Source organism: Colobus angolensis, unplaced genomic scaffold (assembly GCF_000951035.1).
Source record: "Colobus angolensis palliatus isolate OR3802 unplaced genomic scaffold, Cang.pa_1.0 Scaffold324, whole genome shotgun sequence".
Classification (NCBI taxonomy): Eukaryota; Metazoa; Chordata; class Mammalia; order Primates; family Cercopithecidae; genus Colobus; species Colobus angolensis.
The window spans coordinates 1,109,636-1,129,831 of NW_012116533.1; the positions used below are offsets into that span (position 1 = coordinate 1,109,636).

At 39.3% G+C, this 20,196-nt stretch overlaps 1 protein-coding gene across 1 annotated transcript in view; it reads right to left on the minus strand.

Annotated features, from left to right (window-relative positions):
• The window catches only part of GUCY2F (guanylate cyclase 2F, retinal), a 111,019-nt gene that overhangs the window by 85,483 nt on the left and 5,340 nt on the right, over positions 1–20,196 (minus strand). The window contains exons 2-3 of the mRNA XM_011951666.1: positions 18,651–19,471; positions 8,574–8,875 (exon numbers count right to left, since the gene is read on the minus strand). Of these exons, the coding sequence (XP_011807056.1) occupies positions 8,574–8,875; positions 18,651–19,380 (1,032 nt within the window). The 5' untranslated portion in view covers positions 19,381–19,471. The remainder of the gene's footprint in view (positions 1–8,573; positions 8,876–18,650; positions 19,472–20,196) is intronic.

The window sequence follows — 20,196 nt, forward strand, 5'->3', positions numbered from 1 at the left end:
TAAAATCAATACTAGTAAAACAAATAAGTGAAAAAAAAAAAAAAAAAAACAGGGCAGCAAGCTCCTGAAAGCAAACAGAATGCTAGTGTTCTGTTTTGAAAGGCACGGAGCCTTCTGGGAAAGAAAACTGCATCTACCTACAGCCAAAAGTGAAGATTAAAACTCAAAAACAACATTCCCAACTCTGAGTTGCTCCAACACACTGGGTTTTCAGCTGGCCAGGCTGTGCTGGCTTTTGTGCTCTGATTGACCTATTGGAGCTAACTGACAGAAACTCCCCAAGACGACTGAAACTGAAGCCTGTTCTTCAGGATTCTCTAGCCTAGACAACACATGTACTCACAGCCACAACACTATGGTAGAGAGACTTATAGCATAGCTATAGTAACAGCATTCACTTGCAAAAGAGGGGCTGTCACAATGGCCCACTGTCACTTTGAGGCCTTGGAGTTGTGCTGTAGTTGGTTTGAGTTCCTGTTTCACCCACTGTGCCCTTCAGCCAAGGGAATTGCCTCTTCCCATACATCAAGGGCACACTCTGTTGGCATCATTCACAAAAGGTCTCTAGTTGCACTTGCCACAAATAATGAGAAAGAGAAAAGGTAAAAGGTGGAACACGGGAAGAAGAGGCATTCTCTACAGGCCTCTATCCAGCTTCTCACTGAAGCTCCAAAAAAGTAAGACAGAATTAGCGGGAACTTCTGTCAGAGAGATGACCTTGTTGACATCGCAGTCCAAAATGGTGAGACCACTGATGACTAAGCCTATTGTTTTTGCCTACTGTATAGACCTGAATCTGAAAGAATTAATTATGAATGATAATTAAAATGTATCACTGGATTTTATTCTGTTACTTTAGATAGCTCTACCCTAGGCTTTTAAAGTTTTTATCCAAGAGAATAAGGTCTGGATCAGGAACAGTAATATCTGAATTTGTTCAGTATAATGGTTCGTGCTGTTGTTAAGTTGACTACCATCAGTTCAGATTTACTGTGTCTGAGAAGACACAAAACCGGCTTCCAAAGAATTTTATCCTCAGAAGTGTACATTAAAACATGCCTAGCTTGAAAAGCCATCACTTGAAGGACAAAATGGCACATCAATTTTGAACAAAAAGTCAGGCACATGCACAGATCAAGAAACCAAATGATAATTGAACTCTTGTTATTAAAGGCAGCACCTCCAGTAATGCATGATCTCAACCCTTGGGCATAGCCAAGAGATGGATAAAAGACTAATGTGTTTGATGTGATGCACATCAACACAAAACCCTTATTTTGTATAGAATGGGGTAGAAAGACAATCTTAGCCACTGTGAGCTGCAGGCAACCTTTTCTGACAACCTTGTTTGGTGTGCCCCATTCTGGAATGTTCCAGTCCTAAACACATCTGCTGCAGCCTAGCATCCCCCTGCCAGGCACCCATATTTAGGGTAATGGAAAACAATAGCAATAACGAGCATAAGGTCCCCAAGTTTGCTAAAAAATCCTGAGGATTTCCTTTGCTTAATCAAATCACTGTACATTTGAAAAAATACCCAAATGTGTGTTCCAGCCATATATATTTGTGGCCAATAGAATTTAACAGAAAACAAGCATTGGGAATACAATGAAAAGGAAGAATGCAGGCATCAAACCCTAATTCAGAAGTCTAATTTGTGCCAAAATTTAAAGGTACAAAGTTATAATCCTTGCCCAATCATCCTGAGACCAAATTAGGAAGTTCATCACTGGTGTGCCCACCCCTCAAATCTCTCTATTCTGATTTATTGTTCTCTTTTCACAGGTCCTCATAAGGCCCTAGTACCACCTACATTACAGGAAAACAATTCAATAAATCTATTCAAATCAAAGTATTAGTCACTTAGCAATGTTACTTTGCCTGAGTAAAGCATTGGCATTAGATATTATTAGCACAGTGGAATAAAACACAAGCCTAATGTGTGGTTAAATGATCAGGATCTGCTAGCAGCCCTGGGTTGGAATCCCAGCTCTGCCACTTGCCAACTGTACGACCTTGAGCAAGTTACCTTGAGCCTTAGTTTCCTCAACCACAAAATGTAGACGTTAATATATCTAATTTGTAGGCGTTGTCTGAGGATTCCATTGGATCATTTATGTAAACAACCTGGTACAGAGTAAACACTGAATATACAACAGCTGCTATTGTTTGCATTTCAGAAGAGGAGCACAGGGCTCTGGTAACATCATCCTGGAAGTATAGTGTTCAAGTCCCTTGTCCTAGTTTTGAACTGGTGACCAAGAAGTACTAGAGTCCCAATTTTAGACCCAATTTCCTTAGCACCTGAAATGCAAAAACTGTTCTCCTTCATTAGGGGAAAGATCTCATTTCTATTTTGATCTCTATTATATCCCCTGCAGAGTGCCTGACCCACAATAATAATAATAATAATAACTTTAATAATAATAATAATGGCTAACATTAATTGAGGGGTTATCAGGTGCCAGGCAAACTATTTAGTGTGTTCATTCATTTAATCTTCACAAGAACCCTGTTAGGTAAGTACTATTGTTATTTTCAATTTTTAAAATGAGGAAAAGAAGACATGGAGAGCTTAAATAAACTTAAGGCAGTCTGCCTTCAAAACTCATGATCTTAACCTTCATATTAAGTCTGAGCTTAATAAATATTTACTAACTTAATTAATAGGCTTTGGTGAACTCACCAGTAAAATAATATCACATGCACCCTTTTGGGACTTATTTTTTTCTTTATGACTTTCCATATTCTTCCTGATTAAACAAAATGAAATCAAGACTTTTTTTTTACTTCACTCTCTTTCTCCTCTCAAACATCACTCTCAAACAAAGAGAACAAGGAACAGAAACACTAAATCTCCATATCTAATGGTATCAGGAAACATCCATAACCCTGTACCACAGAATCTGAAAATAAAAATTTGCTACAAACATGGCAACTGATTTAGCAAAGTGGAGAACAGTCAAACCTAAGTGCCTGCAGAGGGAATTATTGATAAGCAACAAGCAGATCTGCCCCATAAGAATCCTGGAAAGACTTAGTAATTACAACCACCAAGTACTGTAGAAGTGAAGGTGAGGCCAAACACTAAAAGAGGGAGAGCTCTTTGAATGTCTGTGTAATAAACATGTAGACATCCCCCATACCCGCCTCTACTGGGAGGTGCAGACGTCTATAGGAAACAGATTAAATTGATTCAGAGCAGCTCCAGAGCTGGGGCACTAGACAAAAAGGAAGTTGGAAATGAGGTGGAGCACAAAAAAACAGGGATGGAGTTAAAGTTTTCATTCTTAATGGTGAGAATCCCAGTCTCCTCCCAACATTGCTTCTGGAATACTGACAGCTATGATTATGACTCCCAAGAAGATCAGAAGACTCTTCTCTGAAGAAAAAGACTACCTCAAAAGCCAAGGCCTACAGATACTGACCAAAAGAAGCAAACAAAAAGCAACTGGTTAGCCAATTGCCCTGTACTGAAGCCCACTTGTCAATATATCCATCATGCACATAAACCTTCAAATCTGCGGACATCTAAGAAAAACTTTCAACATGAAATAAAAACATGAAAAAATAGGAAATGAGGAAAAAACAGATAAAATAGAGAGCAGAAGAAAACGTCAAAAGAACTATAATGAGTACCTCAGTGAAATAGGAAAAATACTGTATTGATAAAACAAAAGCAGAATGCTATTAAAATAATCAAACAACAAGAATGAACTCTTGGAAATTAAAAATATAACTAAATCATTCTTAAGAGTTAGTAAAAGTGTTAGAACACAAAGATGAGAAACTCTCCCAGGAAGGAAAACTAAAAACAAAAATATGGACCATATAAGATAAATAATAAGACAATTAAAAGATCAACCAAGGACATCTTATATCTTGTATATCTCATAGTATTCCCAGAGAGAAGAAAGACAATGTTGTTCACGAAATTAACAAATAAACAATAGAAGAAAATTTCTCATAAGGAATCAGCTTCTAGATTGAAAGCCTCCACCAATACAGCATATTATGTGTCAAAGACTCATACGTCATCATGAAATTTCATAGCATCAGAAATAAAGAGAACATTTTAAAAGTTTCTGAGGGGATAAAGAGGAATGAAAATAGGTTGTATCAAAAGATTAGGAATAAGAATGACATCGGTGTTCTCAATACCAACAGTGGAAATTGGAAGACAATGTGACGTGTCTTCAAAGTACTGACGGAAAATGATTTCTATCCTAGATTTATATACTCATTCAAACTATCAATCAATAGTGAAGATGAAATAATGACTTTTCGGACGTGCAAAATCTCAAAAATTTACCTCCTGTAAAAAGCTACTACAGGGTGTGCTCCACAAAAATGACAGATTAAACCAAGAAAATAGGACATGAGATTCATAAAACAGTAGATCCTGCAGAGAAGAGAAAGAGACATTTAAGAATTATGAAAATAGAAAACTAGCATAATATTAATAGTTATGCAGCAGCCTTAGGGAGCAACATGTTTAGATTGGAATAGGAAGACAGAGAGCCCCAGCAAAAACAAATGAAATTGATAAGAGATTTAATAGGCTTTACTATGTATAAAATTGTTTTGAGAGGATTTTACAGCCTTATCAGAAAGTATGGAAAGACTTAGACATTCAAATTAAGGTAAGCAGATTTAAAAATAAAGCAATTATTAACCCTGGTAAAAATGAAAAGTTACATGTGACAAGAATTATAACCATAGTATATCATGTGGATCAGCAATAAATGATATTTACCTAGGTACTATGTTAAAAATACTAAATGTGAATTTAACTATAAATCATGACATAACCATATTTAAGGTTTAAAGGAGAGTAAGGAACTACAAAAAACTAAGAGTGCTCCTCAACTATAATAGTAATGCAACAAATAATGCTCAAAATTGATTAATCAAGAGTCACCAGTAGCAGCATAGCATTTAGAAACATAGAAGTAAATACCAGAATAAAGAGCTAAAAACTATGAAAGTGGTTGCTTCTGATGAAGGGAAGAAGGAAGGCCTTATAGACTGCTTTGTTATTTATATAAACCTTTTAGCATTTCTTGACTTTTAAAACTATGTGTATGTATGACTTTGATAGCTTTTTCTTCATTTCATTTTTTATTTGTTAAAGAAGCAAGGGTATAAATTAAGAGATGTTGCAGACCACTGCTGTAGGCAATGCTCCTTGTATATAGAAATCTCCATTTCATTGAAAGTTATTGGGCAAGGGAGAAATACAGTGATCCTGTTAATGCATTTGCTTAACCATTTATTATCTGTCTCTCTCACTAAAATTTAAGGTCTATAAGGGTGGCAATGAGTGATGTGCTAGTAAGTGTTTGACAACAACTATATGGAGAGGGAAAAAAACTCTTATTTGTAGCATTTGCCCATTTCTGTGGTGTAACTACCACTATCATGCCTGATTTCAAGCTACCAATTGATGTCACTGAATGCAGAGCTGGGAAAAGATGCACAAAATCAGCTTTTCTGGACTGGTTCTAATATACCATTGCTAGAAACCCGTCTGTCTTGTTTAGTGTTCTACCTAGGGTTCAGCATAGTGCCTAGCACATCACAGGTGCTCCATAAATAGTTGTTGACCTGTTGACCAAATAGGGAACAAAAAACAGAAGCCCAGGGATAGGCAAATATCAAACTACATAATTTGATCTGAGAATATGCCATTTATAATTTTGAAAGCTGGAAATACTGAGAGACTCTCTGCCAGTAAGCAGAAAACTTCAAGAGAGTAGGAAGCTAAAGTCAGATTGTAACTTAGATGCTAGGTCACCACCAATCAATAAGGTCATCCTAGCCTCAAAGGAGAAAAAGTGGAAAAAAAGGTAGCTGTGAGCCAGGCACTCTAATAGTCACTTTCTACATGTTACTTTGTTTAATTTTCACAGTAGTCCTAGAAAATATAGCTCACAAATCCATTTTACATATGGAGAAACTGAGGCTCAAATGTCTAAGTAACTTGCACCCAGCTAGTAAAAGTGATAGCTGGAATGTAAACCCAAGTTTGTCTAACACCTTAACATATGCAGTTTCTGCTATACTGACTGCCTTCTAAAGTACCTTTGAGCAAGATAATTTAGGGAAAGTGGGGGTTTTGTTTATCAGAGATACAAAGATAATTATCTCACCCTTTTATCATTCTTCAGTTATGAAGGTCCAGACTGGGCACCTGCAAACTGAGGGGTACAAATGCATCCAAACAGGCTTTTTCATAAGCTCTGGATTCTTTGTTGTAGCTATTCTATTTCCTTGTGTAAAGCAGAGTGCAGGCTGCCTAGCAACCAAGCTAATGGCATCTTTTTTTGCCTTAATTACCTTATGTTTTCCACAAGCTCAAAAGGATTGACGCAAATATCAAGAGAAGAAGGTCTGAGTTTTTATATCAAAATACCTGTTCATATATATACGAACAATACACATACACATACATGTGCACACACACACACACACATACACCCTCTCCTTCCTTTGATTCTTTGATTAAAATAGAAAGATGACTTTAATTTTATCTATGTGATGCCATATCATTGGCTAAAAAGTACAAAAATTCACCATCTAGTTGCTTGCCTATAAACACATCAAACAACTGGTTTGACCAACCATTCTCAGCAATTTGAGGAGTTTTGCAATTCTTGACTAAACTGACCAGTTGTTTTCAGCTATGTGTGTGTGCGCATGTGTGTGTCTCCTAAAAGAGAGTAATACTTATTATAAACTTATCAGTAACAATAAAGTCCAAATCCAGCATTGTTAATATCTCTGTTATTAATTTGTTTATTAGAACAAGAATCAGCAAAATATTTGATATAAATCCCCCAAGCGGAAAGAGATACATAAACCTAAATTTCATTTGAATCACTATTCAGACAGAGAAGCAGCCCACAGGATGATGAAATAAAGGACAGATAAAAAAGAATATGAATATCAGATACAATCAACTGCCTACCTAACAGCCTTCTTTCTTGCTAACAGAATCTCAATTTTGTTCACATTTTTCCAGCAGCTATATATTTTGTTCACACTTTTCAATCGCAGTTGTCACATTCCTCCTTCCAGATTATTGGTTTAGGCATGGGCATGGGACACAATTGTGACAAAAAAGGTATGGGAAAAAGTCTGCTTGGGAGATTCTAGGAAAGATTTCCTCACTCTTAAAAAGAGATGCAAGGGAAAGACAGCCTCCACTTTCACCTCTGGACATTTCCACCTGTATGTGATGTCTGGAACTGTGGCAGCCACCTTGGGACCATAAGAGGAACCAGCTCATGAGGGCAAGTTTAGCATGCTATGGCTTGTAAAGTGGAAAGATGAAAAGAACATGTTTCATAGATGACATCATTGACTGCTGAATTAACCAACCCTGGAGCCCTCCTATCTTCAAATTTTGAAAAAGAATTATTACTTAAACCATTTTGTATTGAGCTATTACTTACAGCTGGAAGCAATATGACTAATACAGTATTCTAGCAAATGCCAGCGCTTTTAAATTTACATGTATTTGTTCTAAGTACTTTTGAAAATGCCTACTTTCTACATCTGGCCTCCAGTGTACAGAAACGTCCCTCTGTACTTTTTCCCATCTACATGGCTTCTTTTGTCTCCCCATCTTCCTCTCATATTCCTCGTCTTCTTTGTATTCGTCCTCTTTGTTTTTGTCTTTGATCTCCATTGTTTTCTCTACTTTCTTCCCCTCCTCACTCCTTTTTTTTTCTCTAAGCCTTCAGTGGCTATGATTGGAATCTGAAATATGCCTATACATACATTTATCTACACATACATAAAAACTATTTCTTGTATATCAGAAGGGAGGACTTCTTCCCCATTCCAAGTGGCCTGTCTTCATCCACTTACTCGTTCCTCCCCACAAAGGAGAAACGAATTAATCTGACTGGTTAGTTTGGAAGGAGAACTAAGTATGTGTAGCTCAGCCCCTCCCGTCTTCTTTCTCTTGGGAGCAGACTACCTACAAGAAGCAAATGCTCTGCTGTTCCTCTCCAGACTACACATTTTACAAAAGGCCTGCCCTCATGGGGCAGGACTGCAGTGGTCCAGCAATGCCATTGACCAGATGGAGAAGTTTGTTTAATCCTTGGGTTCAGTATTGGGAAGCTCAAATGCCTACAGGTAGAAGCCATATCCTCCAGTACCAGAGTTATCAAAAATAAAGGTAATAGTTTATTATATACTAGCTCTTTTGCCTTATTGTTAAATTAATTCAGAACTTACACCACAAACAGGAGTTCTTTTTATTAGGCTCCCTTGAACAGCACCAGTATATATTAAAGTTTTGTTGCTCTGTTCTTAAATATATTTATTTTTCCTGACTATATAATGTCATCATGGGCTGCTTAAAGATAAAAGAAAAAATCTCAAATAATATGCCTTTGTTTCACAAATATTTTCAGCAAACTAAAGATGTTTTTAATTTGTCTGTGGTTGCCTGCCATTGATTGGATCTCCTATGGAATTGAGACTATTGGTATGAAAATAATTTACCATGCTGATGTTTTAGGTTCTCAGCTCATGATAACTTATGAATGTTTACTTACTTGATCGAACTCCAGCTTCTCAGGAATTTCACCTCTTGCTGCTGCCTCTGTAAAGGCTTGATAGAAGGTCTTTTCTTGGGATTCCACTGTAATGGTCAACACTGCATCATAGGCTTCCCGGAGCTTTGGGTTGTTCCTTAGGACCTGGTAGGGGGTGTGCTTATAAGGTAAACTGTAGAGCAGGGCATCATAGGGAACAAAGACGTAGGTTCCATCAGTCATTTTCAGATCATGAGCCCATTCCAAGAGATGCGTCTGAGTCTCTCCCCCAATCAAAGCTGAATGCATACACATGATGATTACTGAAACCAACAAAGCAAGGAGGTTGTGGAAGCGATCTGCTAGTAAAGCACGGTACCAAAAACTACAGAGAGGAAAAATAAATGTGTTCTAACCAATTTGTAAGTGGTTTCTTATGCCTCCAAGATAAGCAAGATGTTGTCCTGAGCTGAGGCTGAGGTATGTTCATGGACTCTGGATTGGGGATAGTGACAAGAGAGAGATGCCTACAGGCTGCAGAGCCTAATACCTAGACAGGAAGAAGAACTAGTATAATAAATGGGGAGTAACATAAAAAAGAGGCTTTAAGGTTGGAAAAATCAGCTTTACATCGCAACACCACCAGTTTTAACTGTGTACCCTTTTTTAAATAACCTCTCTCTGTCTCATCCATAAAATGGAGATAACAATATGTACTTATGGGGTGGTAGTGATGATTGAAGAAAGAAGACAAGTCATTTACTTAGTACATAGCACCCAATAAACAGTAGCTACTATATACAAAGAATTAGAAGAGAGAATAGTAAGAGAGGATGGGAGATGTTACCACAGCCACTATTGCTTTTTATTGTCCATCTCCTACAAACATGCACTCTAATACATTTTGACCAACTGTTCTCATCCTTACCAACGTCATTATAGACAATGAAAAGCACTAACTCCCTCACCTATAAATGTTACTACAGGTTGAGTACTCCTTATACAAACTATTGAGGACCAGAAGTGCTTCAGACTTCAGATATTTTTTGGATTTGGGATATTAAGTATAATATTTGCATTATACTTACCTGTTGAGCATCCCTAATCCAAAAATCTGAAATCTGAAATACTTTAATGAGTATTTCCTTTAAGTATCATGTTGGTGCTCAAAAGTTTTCAATTTGGGAGCATTTCGGATTTCAGATTCTCAGATTAAGGATGTACTCTCTGTAATATTATGGGTGAGCTGTTCAACTTTTTAAAACCTAACTTCCCTGTAATTGGAATTACTATGCACTCAATTTAATTCTTCCTAGACTTATGAAACTATGTTGTTTGGCAAGGTTATGCTAGAATAGAGTGGATTCAAGGGGGCCACGGTTGAAAAATGACAGCTAGATCATGAGACTGAAAGTCTTATATCCAATTTTGCCCTTGGCATGCTAAATAAGTTTAGTTTAAGCCCACTTGTGCTTCAGTGCCCACATCTTTAAAATGCAGATTCCAATGCATTTTACAGGTACACTGAGTAGTTTAATTAGATAGTGCCTGGCAAGTATTCTGAGCTCCTTGAAGAAAGGCAAAGACTCTATTGCTACTGGTAAATATTAATTATACATGTTTACACGGAACCTTTAATCTCAAGAACTAAGGGTGCTTGACTACATTCAATGACTTGTCTTTGGCATTTGCATATTGTTTCATCTATTTTCAAACACCTTTTTACACTTGTTAAGCACCCCTAGAAAGTTTCCCTTTGAGCTAGAGGTGGTACCTTTTATTTTGTAAAATGTAACTAATAAGTTATGAAGTTGATTTAAACATACCACACATATATGCACATACCACAGCATGACATGAGTTTTCAAATGACCATTAACTCCTTCAAAATAATTACACTAAGAGGTTCTACATGTATTCTGATGCTCAGACCTTCCTTAGAATTCTCAAATGATATCTTTGGAGCTAGTGCATGAGCCACACAAGGAATTCAGCCTTACTTATTTATAATCACACATTGTATAATGGGAAAATGGAGTGCCAGACATGTTTGACAATGCAAGAGTTGGATTTAGAAAGAGAAAGTAGAACTGAAAACTTCTCACTCTCTACATTTGGCTGAACCATTAAAAATAAATTAGTTTGGTCAAATTAGCATAGTCACAAGGAGTTTAGTCAGAGGCTTCAGTTGGCCAGTTTGTCCAACAGTATCCTCAGCAAGTAGATCAGTATTAGCATCTTTCTTCTGCAAATCAGAGATTGAGTGATTTGTTCAAGGTTACTCAACAGTGATACAATTTGATTTAATTTACTTAAAGGGATATTAAAATGACTTTACTGCATGGAAAATGTTAAATAGAACTAGTGTTTGGTGCTGACTGCAATACAGCAAATACTTTACCATACATTACATGTAGTAGGTGCTATTACGATGTGCCATCAAGATACACACTTCAGCACTGAAGCACTCATTCCACTAGCTGCTGGGTGTGTTAGCGGCTGATAGGTGATTTTTCTCTGAGAGTTGGCCTCAGCTAAGGAAAATCACCTCTCTCAAGGTTACATGATCTCAGTAGTGTGTTGGGGCTCACTTTTGCTGGTTCAACTTCCAGAGATTTTGTGAGCCAGTTAACATCATGTTATTAGCTTGAAATTGACCATTGTGGGAGTGACTACACTATGGAAATCATCAAACACTACAAATCAGAACTTTTTTCACTCTGAAGATCTGACTGTCAAACAATTATTATTACACACTGTGCCCCTTTCTGTGGGTGCAACTGAACCTAATGACTATTCCACATGGAGGTAGAACAGCCCAGACTCCTCATATCAATTCTGGACAACTCTGAAGGGTCATACCAGCTCTAGAGCGCCCTCTAAGACCGGCTGAGGCCTTTGTTGTGGCTGCACTGCAGTTCAATTATCTCTGCCCAATCCTACTGTCTTCTCTTCCTCACAGGTGTTCTCCTTGAAAATACTCATTAAATAAGCTTCCTGCACTCAAAGCTCCATCTGACAGGCTGCTTTCCAGGGAAACTGACTTGTGACACTGGGTTAGAGCCCCCACTTTACCCTGAGATGATTTCTACCCTGGTACTTACAAGATTTATTGCTCTTATTTACCTATATCAGCTTCTACTACCAAACTGTGAGCTCCTTGAGGTCAGGAACTATGTCTTATTTATTTCCATATCCTTGTACATATTATGCACACAATGAATGTTGTTTAGATGAATGTTTGTAAACTAACAGCCTCTTCAGGAGGAGAGCTTGTACACTTGGGTATTTTTTGTGCATTCCTTGAGATATGAGATATGAGCATATATCAATTGTTAGGATGGAGGAACAATTGGAAGTGATATTTGCTGGGCAGGTAGATACTGCCATACTTGTTGTTCATGCCTACTCTCATTAACTATGCCCAGTACCTTACCCTCAACCCTGAATCTCTCCGCTTTATTTTTCTTTCATTGACCCACACTGACCATATTTCAAAGGGTCCAAAGTTTTATGACTGAAAAGACCCTTTAAGACCAAGTAGACCAATCTGTCCCCATCATTTTATAGAAGAAGAAATAGGAAACTCAAGAGGGAATAATCACAGGCTCCTCTATTTTTTGCCTAGCAAGATTTTGCCATTGAACATGATTAAAGTAGAAAGCATAAATACTGAATTCAAACAACAGCATCTTAATTTAATAGATTGAGTGCTTCGTGAACAGGGATTTGTAGATACATCTGTTCTACAAGATAATTTTACTAAATAGTTTTATTATGTTAAAATTACATTCATTAAAATGGGATTTGACCTGTAAGTTGTTGTCAGGAAAAGATTAGTGTACAGAAACCTTAAATCCTAAACAAGGCCTGGGTCAACAGGTGGTCATTGAATAATACTAATTTGTAAGTTTCCATCCTGTCAAGCTACTTTATAGTCAAAACAAGGACCAGGAAATACACCCTTCTGAGATCACATCTCACCAGGATATGACACCAGCACTTTCTCTGAGCTACTTGAGCTGTCTAGCATCTATGTCTTCATATTGTGGCACCAACCATAGCAGGCTATCTAGGACCCTTTCTTTCACTAGCAGCAGGAAATGTCATGAAACTCCGGGAGAAGTCAATTTCCATGTCACTCAATTCCTATTTCTCTTCCTAAATTAAAATATTCTATCAAATATTTTCTTGAGAGAGAGTAACTGTGTTTCTGAAAAGGCAAAGGTCACTTTATTTCTCTCAGATTACTGACTATGGTGTCCTCCATGGAGGAAACTGGGCCCAGTTTCACACCTTGCGAGATAGAAATGATTCCACTTGCTGCTGCTAAAGAAGTCCTTAGGAGCCATATTCGTATTTGTGAGCCATCAATATTGCTCACAAACCACAAAGACACTCCCCATTGTACTGTCTTTGCTCTTTATTGTAACCCCTTTGTGATATTTCCTGTCACTGTCATTCATTTTAACAGTTGCTAAGAGGGCGGGGAGGGGAGGCAGACCAGAGGAGGAGGGCAGCATGCAGATTTATCCCAAGTCTCACCTTCTCTCAGGATTCTTTCCTATCTGGCTATATTGTGAAAGAATACATTCCTACCGTCTCCCTCTCAGTTTTCTCCCACCCAGCCTAATAAATGGCTGTGTAAGAAGAAGGTGGGAGGCTCTGGAACATGCCTATTTCCCAGGCCCTATCCCCAAGTGTGACTCAGTGCAGGAGGCCCTCAAAGTAGACTTTTAGAACACTACACTAGGGGATGTGTGGCTATCTCTATCAGCTAAGGACACCCCACACATTTTTGGCCATAAGTCCTGAAGCTACCACTTACTTAACTACCACTGGTGTTGAACTGGTCCAAGTAGCTCAGCATGATGGCACACAAATATAACATTCAAAGACCATTCCATCTACATCAGACTATGCTTTTTCCATACTCAAACTTACATTGCAATTGCATTTGTTGTCTTAACATTGCTGCCCAGCTTGAGATAAGGTTTTATATTTCTCCATACCTTGAAACATGTTTTCTCCTGTTTTTCCTAAACAGCTATATACATAAGGCCTCTCAAATGCAAGAAGTCTAGATGTTTAGAGATTTCCTCTTGTGTCAAGTCTTCAATAATTTGATCATTAGTGATCATTTGCCAGTCATGAAAGCAAGTTGTCCTCTTGCCATTTATATTTACTTACATTTGGTGTTACATTATAGCAAATCCTACACCAAATTCCCTATTGGTGCAAAGACTCCTAGTCATAGTATTATCAGTATCACTGTTGTTATTAGCATAGGAAAACAGGGATGACACCTGTACATTGAGGCACATGAAAGAATTTTATCTATGGGTCCAAATGTTACGAAAGAAAGGTGGAAGGGCTGAATTATATGCCACATATAGAATACAGGATCTCAAGTGAGTATGCTTCAGAAGCATACCACAAGTGGACAGGAGGTAGTATAGTATTGGTCTAGCATTAGACCAGTGGTTCTCAGTGTGGTCCGTGGACCAGCATCATCAGTGTCACCTGAGAATGTGCAGTATTAGAAATGCAAATTCCGGGGCCCCACCCCAGCATTCCTGAACCAGAAACTCTGGAGGAGGAACCCAACAATCTGTGTTTTAATAAGTCCTCCAGGGGATTCTGATGCCCACTGAGATTTGAGAGCCACTGCTTTAGACTACTCCGAATATATATCCTGGCTTTCTCATTCACCAGTTGTGTGACATTGGGTAAGTTATTTAACGCCTTTTAGCTTCAGAAGTCTTATTCATAAAGTAGGTAAACAATAATTGCCCTTACTTAATAGGGGTGATGCAATTATTGGATGACATAGTCCATATAAAGCCCTTGAAAAATTACTAGCACATAGTAAACTCCCAATAAATATTAACTGTTATCATTATTTTTATTGCTATCTTTTTCTTATACACAAGAATCTTCAATAAATGAGAAGAGGCCATTCTGTCCCAGGCAATAAGATAGCAATCAGGTATCTAATTTTGGAAGAACAAGAGAAAGCTATTCCAATGGTGTCATATTTACTTAACATCATGTTGTAATGAAGCATTCCCAATTTGGAAGGATTGAAAGGAAATCCCAAATGGTCCAACATCCTGGTAAGCCCAAATTGAAAGGATTACACAATCAGCCAAGCACAGGGCTGATCAGCAAGAAGATGAGGAGAAAAGAGGGCTTAGAATAGCCATTTGAAAAGTTCTCTAAAGAGCTGCAGGTAGGGCCTCCTGCTAACCTTTGCAGGAATTAAAAGAGGAACCCCTTCTGAATGAATGCAACCCTACAGGTGCCTTGCTTGGTGAGTAAATGCCCTTTTGTGCCATTGGACAAAAACTTCCAACAGGGCTCATGGTTTGAGGAGCAGAGAGTGGAATGGATTTTGGCCCTCAAGTCTAATCAGCTAGGTTTCCTTGTGCAGGGCACAACCTACATAGCCACATACAGCAGCCCTGACTATAAATTAAGGCCTTTGTCTTTGATTAATATCTCTCCTATTTGACTTTGTCAGAAGCAAAGAAAATTGGTAGTTGCTCCTAAGGCTTAAGAGAGTTGAGTTGAGAATCTGGGAGAGACTGAATCCCCCTATTCTGAGAATTTATTTATTCCTTCTTTGGTGTTGACAGTGTTTACACCTACGTACTTATTACTGTGAGACTCGCAGATATTGTAAAACTTGAAAGAAAATGCCTATCTCCTGGATAATCCTGAGAATTAAATGAGATCTATGTGCAAATGTCTTGTAAAATATAGAGAGCTGTTTACACGTAAAGTAATAGTATGGTTGCTCTTATTGTCTCTATGGCAGCATATAGTAACACCTCTGCTGTTTCCCCACCCAAGAGCCCATGGCTATTATTATTGCTATTATTACCTACTATTAAATATATCATTGCATTGATATTATGTAAGTGCAACTTAGACCTGTCTCTGAGAAAGACACTTCCTCTAACTCCAGTAAGGTGCCAATGAGAGTTCCTAATTGGAAATATTAATTTATAAGAATCAGAAGTGTCATACCAGCCAGTAATAGGCTGCTCTTCTCTCCCCTCCCACACCACTACCAACATCACTACAACCACCACTGCCACTGCTACATGGCAATGCCATCACTACTTTTGCGAACAGATCAGAAAAAATAAATAAATAAATGAAAAATTTAAAAAAACCTTTCAATTATTTCTACTACTTCCAAATATTTCTAGGCCCCTCCAAAGGAAGGGGTCCCTTTCCACTGTATTTGGTATGTCACAAAGGCTCCTCTCTGAAGGTTTGCTTGGGGGTCCACAGTGTTAAAAAGCAGCCTCATATCCAGCAAAATAGGGAAGAAGTCAGGCTCTGCCTTCTTCAGCCCTTCTCAGATGAGGTCACACAAAAAGTTTATCGTCTGTTTAGTTCTTCTCAGTCCAGATAGATAATATCCAGGAATACTTAGCAGCCTCAGTCCCAGCAGTTGAGAAGAGCTGAAAAATTAGCTAAAGCTGTGATCTGGTATGTGCCATGCATGGTGTGTTGCAGTCTTCCTCACTGCTATGTTGACCCAATCTGTACTCATTGGCTTCTGGCGCAGTTTCTCACCAAATCTCCAATTTTCTAATGGGACCAAAGATGTGCCCTGAACTTTAGGCCACTTATTTGAAGCTCTGATAATCTATTTTTGTTCATTCTCTGGATCCTGCTTTACATGTTCCCATGGGCTGGGGCATTGTTTTCAACAAATGATCAAGTGGACAACAAGGGCAATGTCTATCTTACTTTAACACTCACTCCACTTCCACCATTCCCTCTGTTACACCTCACCCAACAGTTGGCATGCCCTCAGGTACAGACATGTGCCTGTACCAAGTATGGGTATTACACACTCCTTTGAACAAAGTACAGTGAGCTGCCTGAGGTTGTACTCAGGCCACGGCCCAACCTATGGCTCAGTTCCCCTGCCCCCACCCCACCCACATTCTGACTCATGTCACTGAGGTCCCAGCATGCCTCATCTGAATCTGCCTATGTTTTGTCAAAAAACAAAGGAAAATCCTGCAGTGCAGAGCTTTTGTCTTCACTCGCTTTTATCTCTCTTTCTGAATCCCTCCTCCACTTCCTGTTGCTGTACTTGCTATTCAAGGTCTTCCTTTGCTCCATAACCATCCTCTCTAGGTTTTTTTCTCCGCATCCTCAAAATTTCCATTCCCTTAGTGAGCAGATCTGTACTGTAATAAAGAAAACAATCTGACTAAGCGAAGTCATATTAAAACAATGGGAACTTCAAGTGAGAAATATTTATTTACATTATTATTAAGTTAAAGCAGCGTTTCTCAACTCTGGCTGCACGTTACAAGCGCCTGGGAAGCTATTTAAAATACCTTTGCTGGGACCCACCACAGACCAATTCTAGTAGAATTTCTGGAGGTGGCGCTGTGGCACCAGTAGTCTTGAAAAGATGTCCAGGTAATTCTAGCGAGCAGCCAGACTGAGAACCCTTGACCTAAAGGAATCTCTAATGGTAGGGCAATAATATGTGCATTTGCTTCCTCCCTGCTTCAAAGGGGTTGCGGGTGGTTAGCACTGAATCCTAATTCTTCTCAGTCTGGCAGCCCAAAGAGCTTCAGGGCCTGTATTTATTTAACATTTTATAGTAGAGGCCAAAATGTCATTTCAAAGTATACAAATGGGTGGGATGTGAAACACTCATGGAATATAAACTTGCAGGAGACATTGGGCTTCAAGAAGATTTGTAACATATTATAAAGTTATGATACTAAATATATTAGCCTGTTTCTGGCATGGCTCCTCCCTGCAAATGATTTTATATCTTTCAAAATAATTCTATGCTCTGCTTTGAAAGTATCAAGCTCTATTATGACGTAATCAGAGCCACACTGATTACTAAACATCACGGAATCTTGTCGACTGGAGCTGGAGGCAGATTACGGTAGTTCTGGAACTAAAAGCTCCTCTTGCCCTCATCCTCTTGTAATCATCATAATTAAGGTCCAATACTGAAGCCACTTGAAACTTAAAACAGGCTTCTGGTTATAGGCCAGGCCAAAGCTGCACCATTCTCTAACAAACTCATTGTTAAGGAAATTACTGGGACCAGGACTAATCCTTGAAGGAATCAGTTTGTCAAATAGTTTCTGGGGTATCTGTCCTAAAGTGGTGGAGTAGCTGCAATGGGGGAATGAGCAGTGTTTCCATGAATCATAGCCATCTCCAGAGGAAGGTAAAATGGAGGTTAAAAAATTGGAATAGAAAAAAATCAAAACCAGGTGTCACAAGGGCTTGCCATAAGTGTAAGCAAAAGAGATCTGATTCAAGAGGACCAGGAAGGGCCCCCTTTTGCCAAAATCCACCCAACTAACTTTGAGAAAGATAGCTTTAGTGGGTCAAGTCCTTTGCTTCACATTTGGTCTACTGTCTCTGCAAGAATCATCTTTGAACATTAAGCTTCCATTGGAAGGAGAAACTGTTAAAATTTAGACAGTCTTCTCATTTTAATATGCTTTCATTCATCAGCTAGGTTCCCTCCATATCAACTAGCTGTGTGCTGCACAAAGAAAAGCCCTGCTTTGAGAAGAGGCAGAAGGCATGGACATTTTGGAGTCCAGAGAAGATAGAGTCTAAGTAAGTGTCCCACAAGTACACTGGGTACCTTTGAAGGAAAGTATCCAGAAAGGAGTCAAAAGTAAACCTCTCCTCAGTGACTAGAACAAACAAAAATGAAGCCATAAGAAGACCCTCACCTCCCCATACCATTCTGGCACTTTTGAAGCTACCAGGGTCCTAAGGGCAGAAAGAAAGGATGTATGGCTACAGTGCTCTTGACACCATTGTTCACTCAGGCGCTAAGAGCAGGCACTAGCATCCACAGGCATACGAAGCACAGAGTTCTTTGTACTTTTATTCAGTTCATAAAATAGGCTCTGTTGAAGCAGGGCAGTCTTGGGACCTGAGTGTGAATGAAAAAGGGCAAATGTGTGAAGAAATGGGAAGAGATGTGCTACCCTAGGGTGTGAGGGTAGGAAACCTTTTGGAGATTGTAATCTCTTTCCCTGAAGTCACGTTTAAATTTCAACCGGAGAAAGCACTCACTGCGAATTCGGTCTGCCTGGTGAATCCTCTGGAGAGCTTTCCGAATGCTTTGGCTGTCTTGTCCTGTGGTCAGGACGACACCTACAGGTAAGCCCTGGCTCCGCAGAGCACTTGCGACTCGATTGGCTGTATGCACCCAAATGTCTTCATCTGAGGAAATGATTCCAGCATGAGCCCACTGGAAATATTTCATGACAGTTACAAGCACCCGGATGGGAGAAGGGAGTGTCCGAGAAAAGGTCGGGTAGCTATTTTTATTGTCTAATTCATAATTCACACAAGCCCAAGAGAAAATCCCTTTGTCCCAGCTGTTTCCCAGGAGCGAGGCTGCCTCGCAGTAGCCAGGGTTGGTAGGTCCAATAAATCCTGAGGCCATCTGGTGGTGGGAAATGAAACTGGAGAGGGCCCTCGAAGTCTGGCAATCTTCATTGAGAATCACATATTCAAAAGAGTAACTCAGGTCAAAAGATGGGTCCCGGTTGATTCGCTCAATGGCTAATCGCGCAGCAACCTCAGGCAGGGCCTTTGAAAACAGCGAATCACAAGCCCAAGGGCCCACCACCCCTATCTTGTAGGGGAGTGTCCACACCTGTTGCGGAAGGTACATGACAACCAGGAGGCACAAGCACCACAGGAACTTGGAGGACGCAAGGCCATGGTGTCCCAGCAGTTTCCTGAAAGCCGCAAACCAGAGCACAAGGCGAGAAAAACGCCAGAGTCCCAGGAACATAGCCCTGTTCTAGCTGCTTCCAGCAAGCTAATGAAGAGATATCGGAGAGTTATTCTGTTTTCCCGACACGGACAGTGGTGTTTCCAAATGCCTGTCAATCAGAGGAAAAGGTTTGTTACTCACATTATTTCTGAAGCTTCTGGAAATAATCAGTTGTGAAAGAATGGCAAAGAAATGGTAGTGCCCAAACTAAAAGTTTCTTTCCGCCATCCTGACAAAACTCCTCCTCTTCCTGTATCCCTTATCTCAGTACATGGCACATCCATCCACTGTTTGCCCACTTGCTTCTTTCAGAAAACTGGAAATCACTGAGACTCCTTCTCTTCCCCCACATTGAATCACCAATTCCTATTTACTCAACTTCAGTAATAGCTGCCCACCTTACAGTGTTGTGAAAAGCACATGAGTTAACACACAGCAAGTGCTTATAACAGAGCCTGGCAAGTCATTGGCATTATATTAGACATAGTATCATTATTATAGTTTTAAATATGTCTATTTTTCTGTCCCATACAATTTTCTTGGAGAGAAACAGATGTAAACAGATAATGACAATGCAGAGTAAAAAGTGCTTTGATTGAGGTAGCCCAAACAGAGAGATAGAGAGGATCACCTAAACCCAGATTTCAGGGGAGGAGAGGAGGGAGGAAGAACAGTCTCTCTGGTTTGAGTACTGAAAAAAAGTTAGCCAGGTGAATGAGGTTGCAGGAGTAGTTTGGTGCTAAGATGCTAAGAGCCTTCCAAACAGAAGGAACAACATGCAGAAAGACCCAGAGGGAAAGAAAGAAGGAAAGAAGGAAGGAAGGAAGGAAGGAA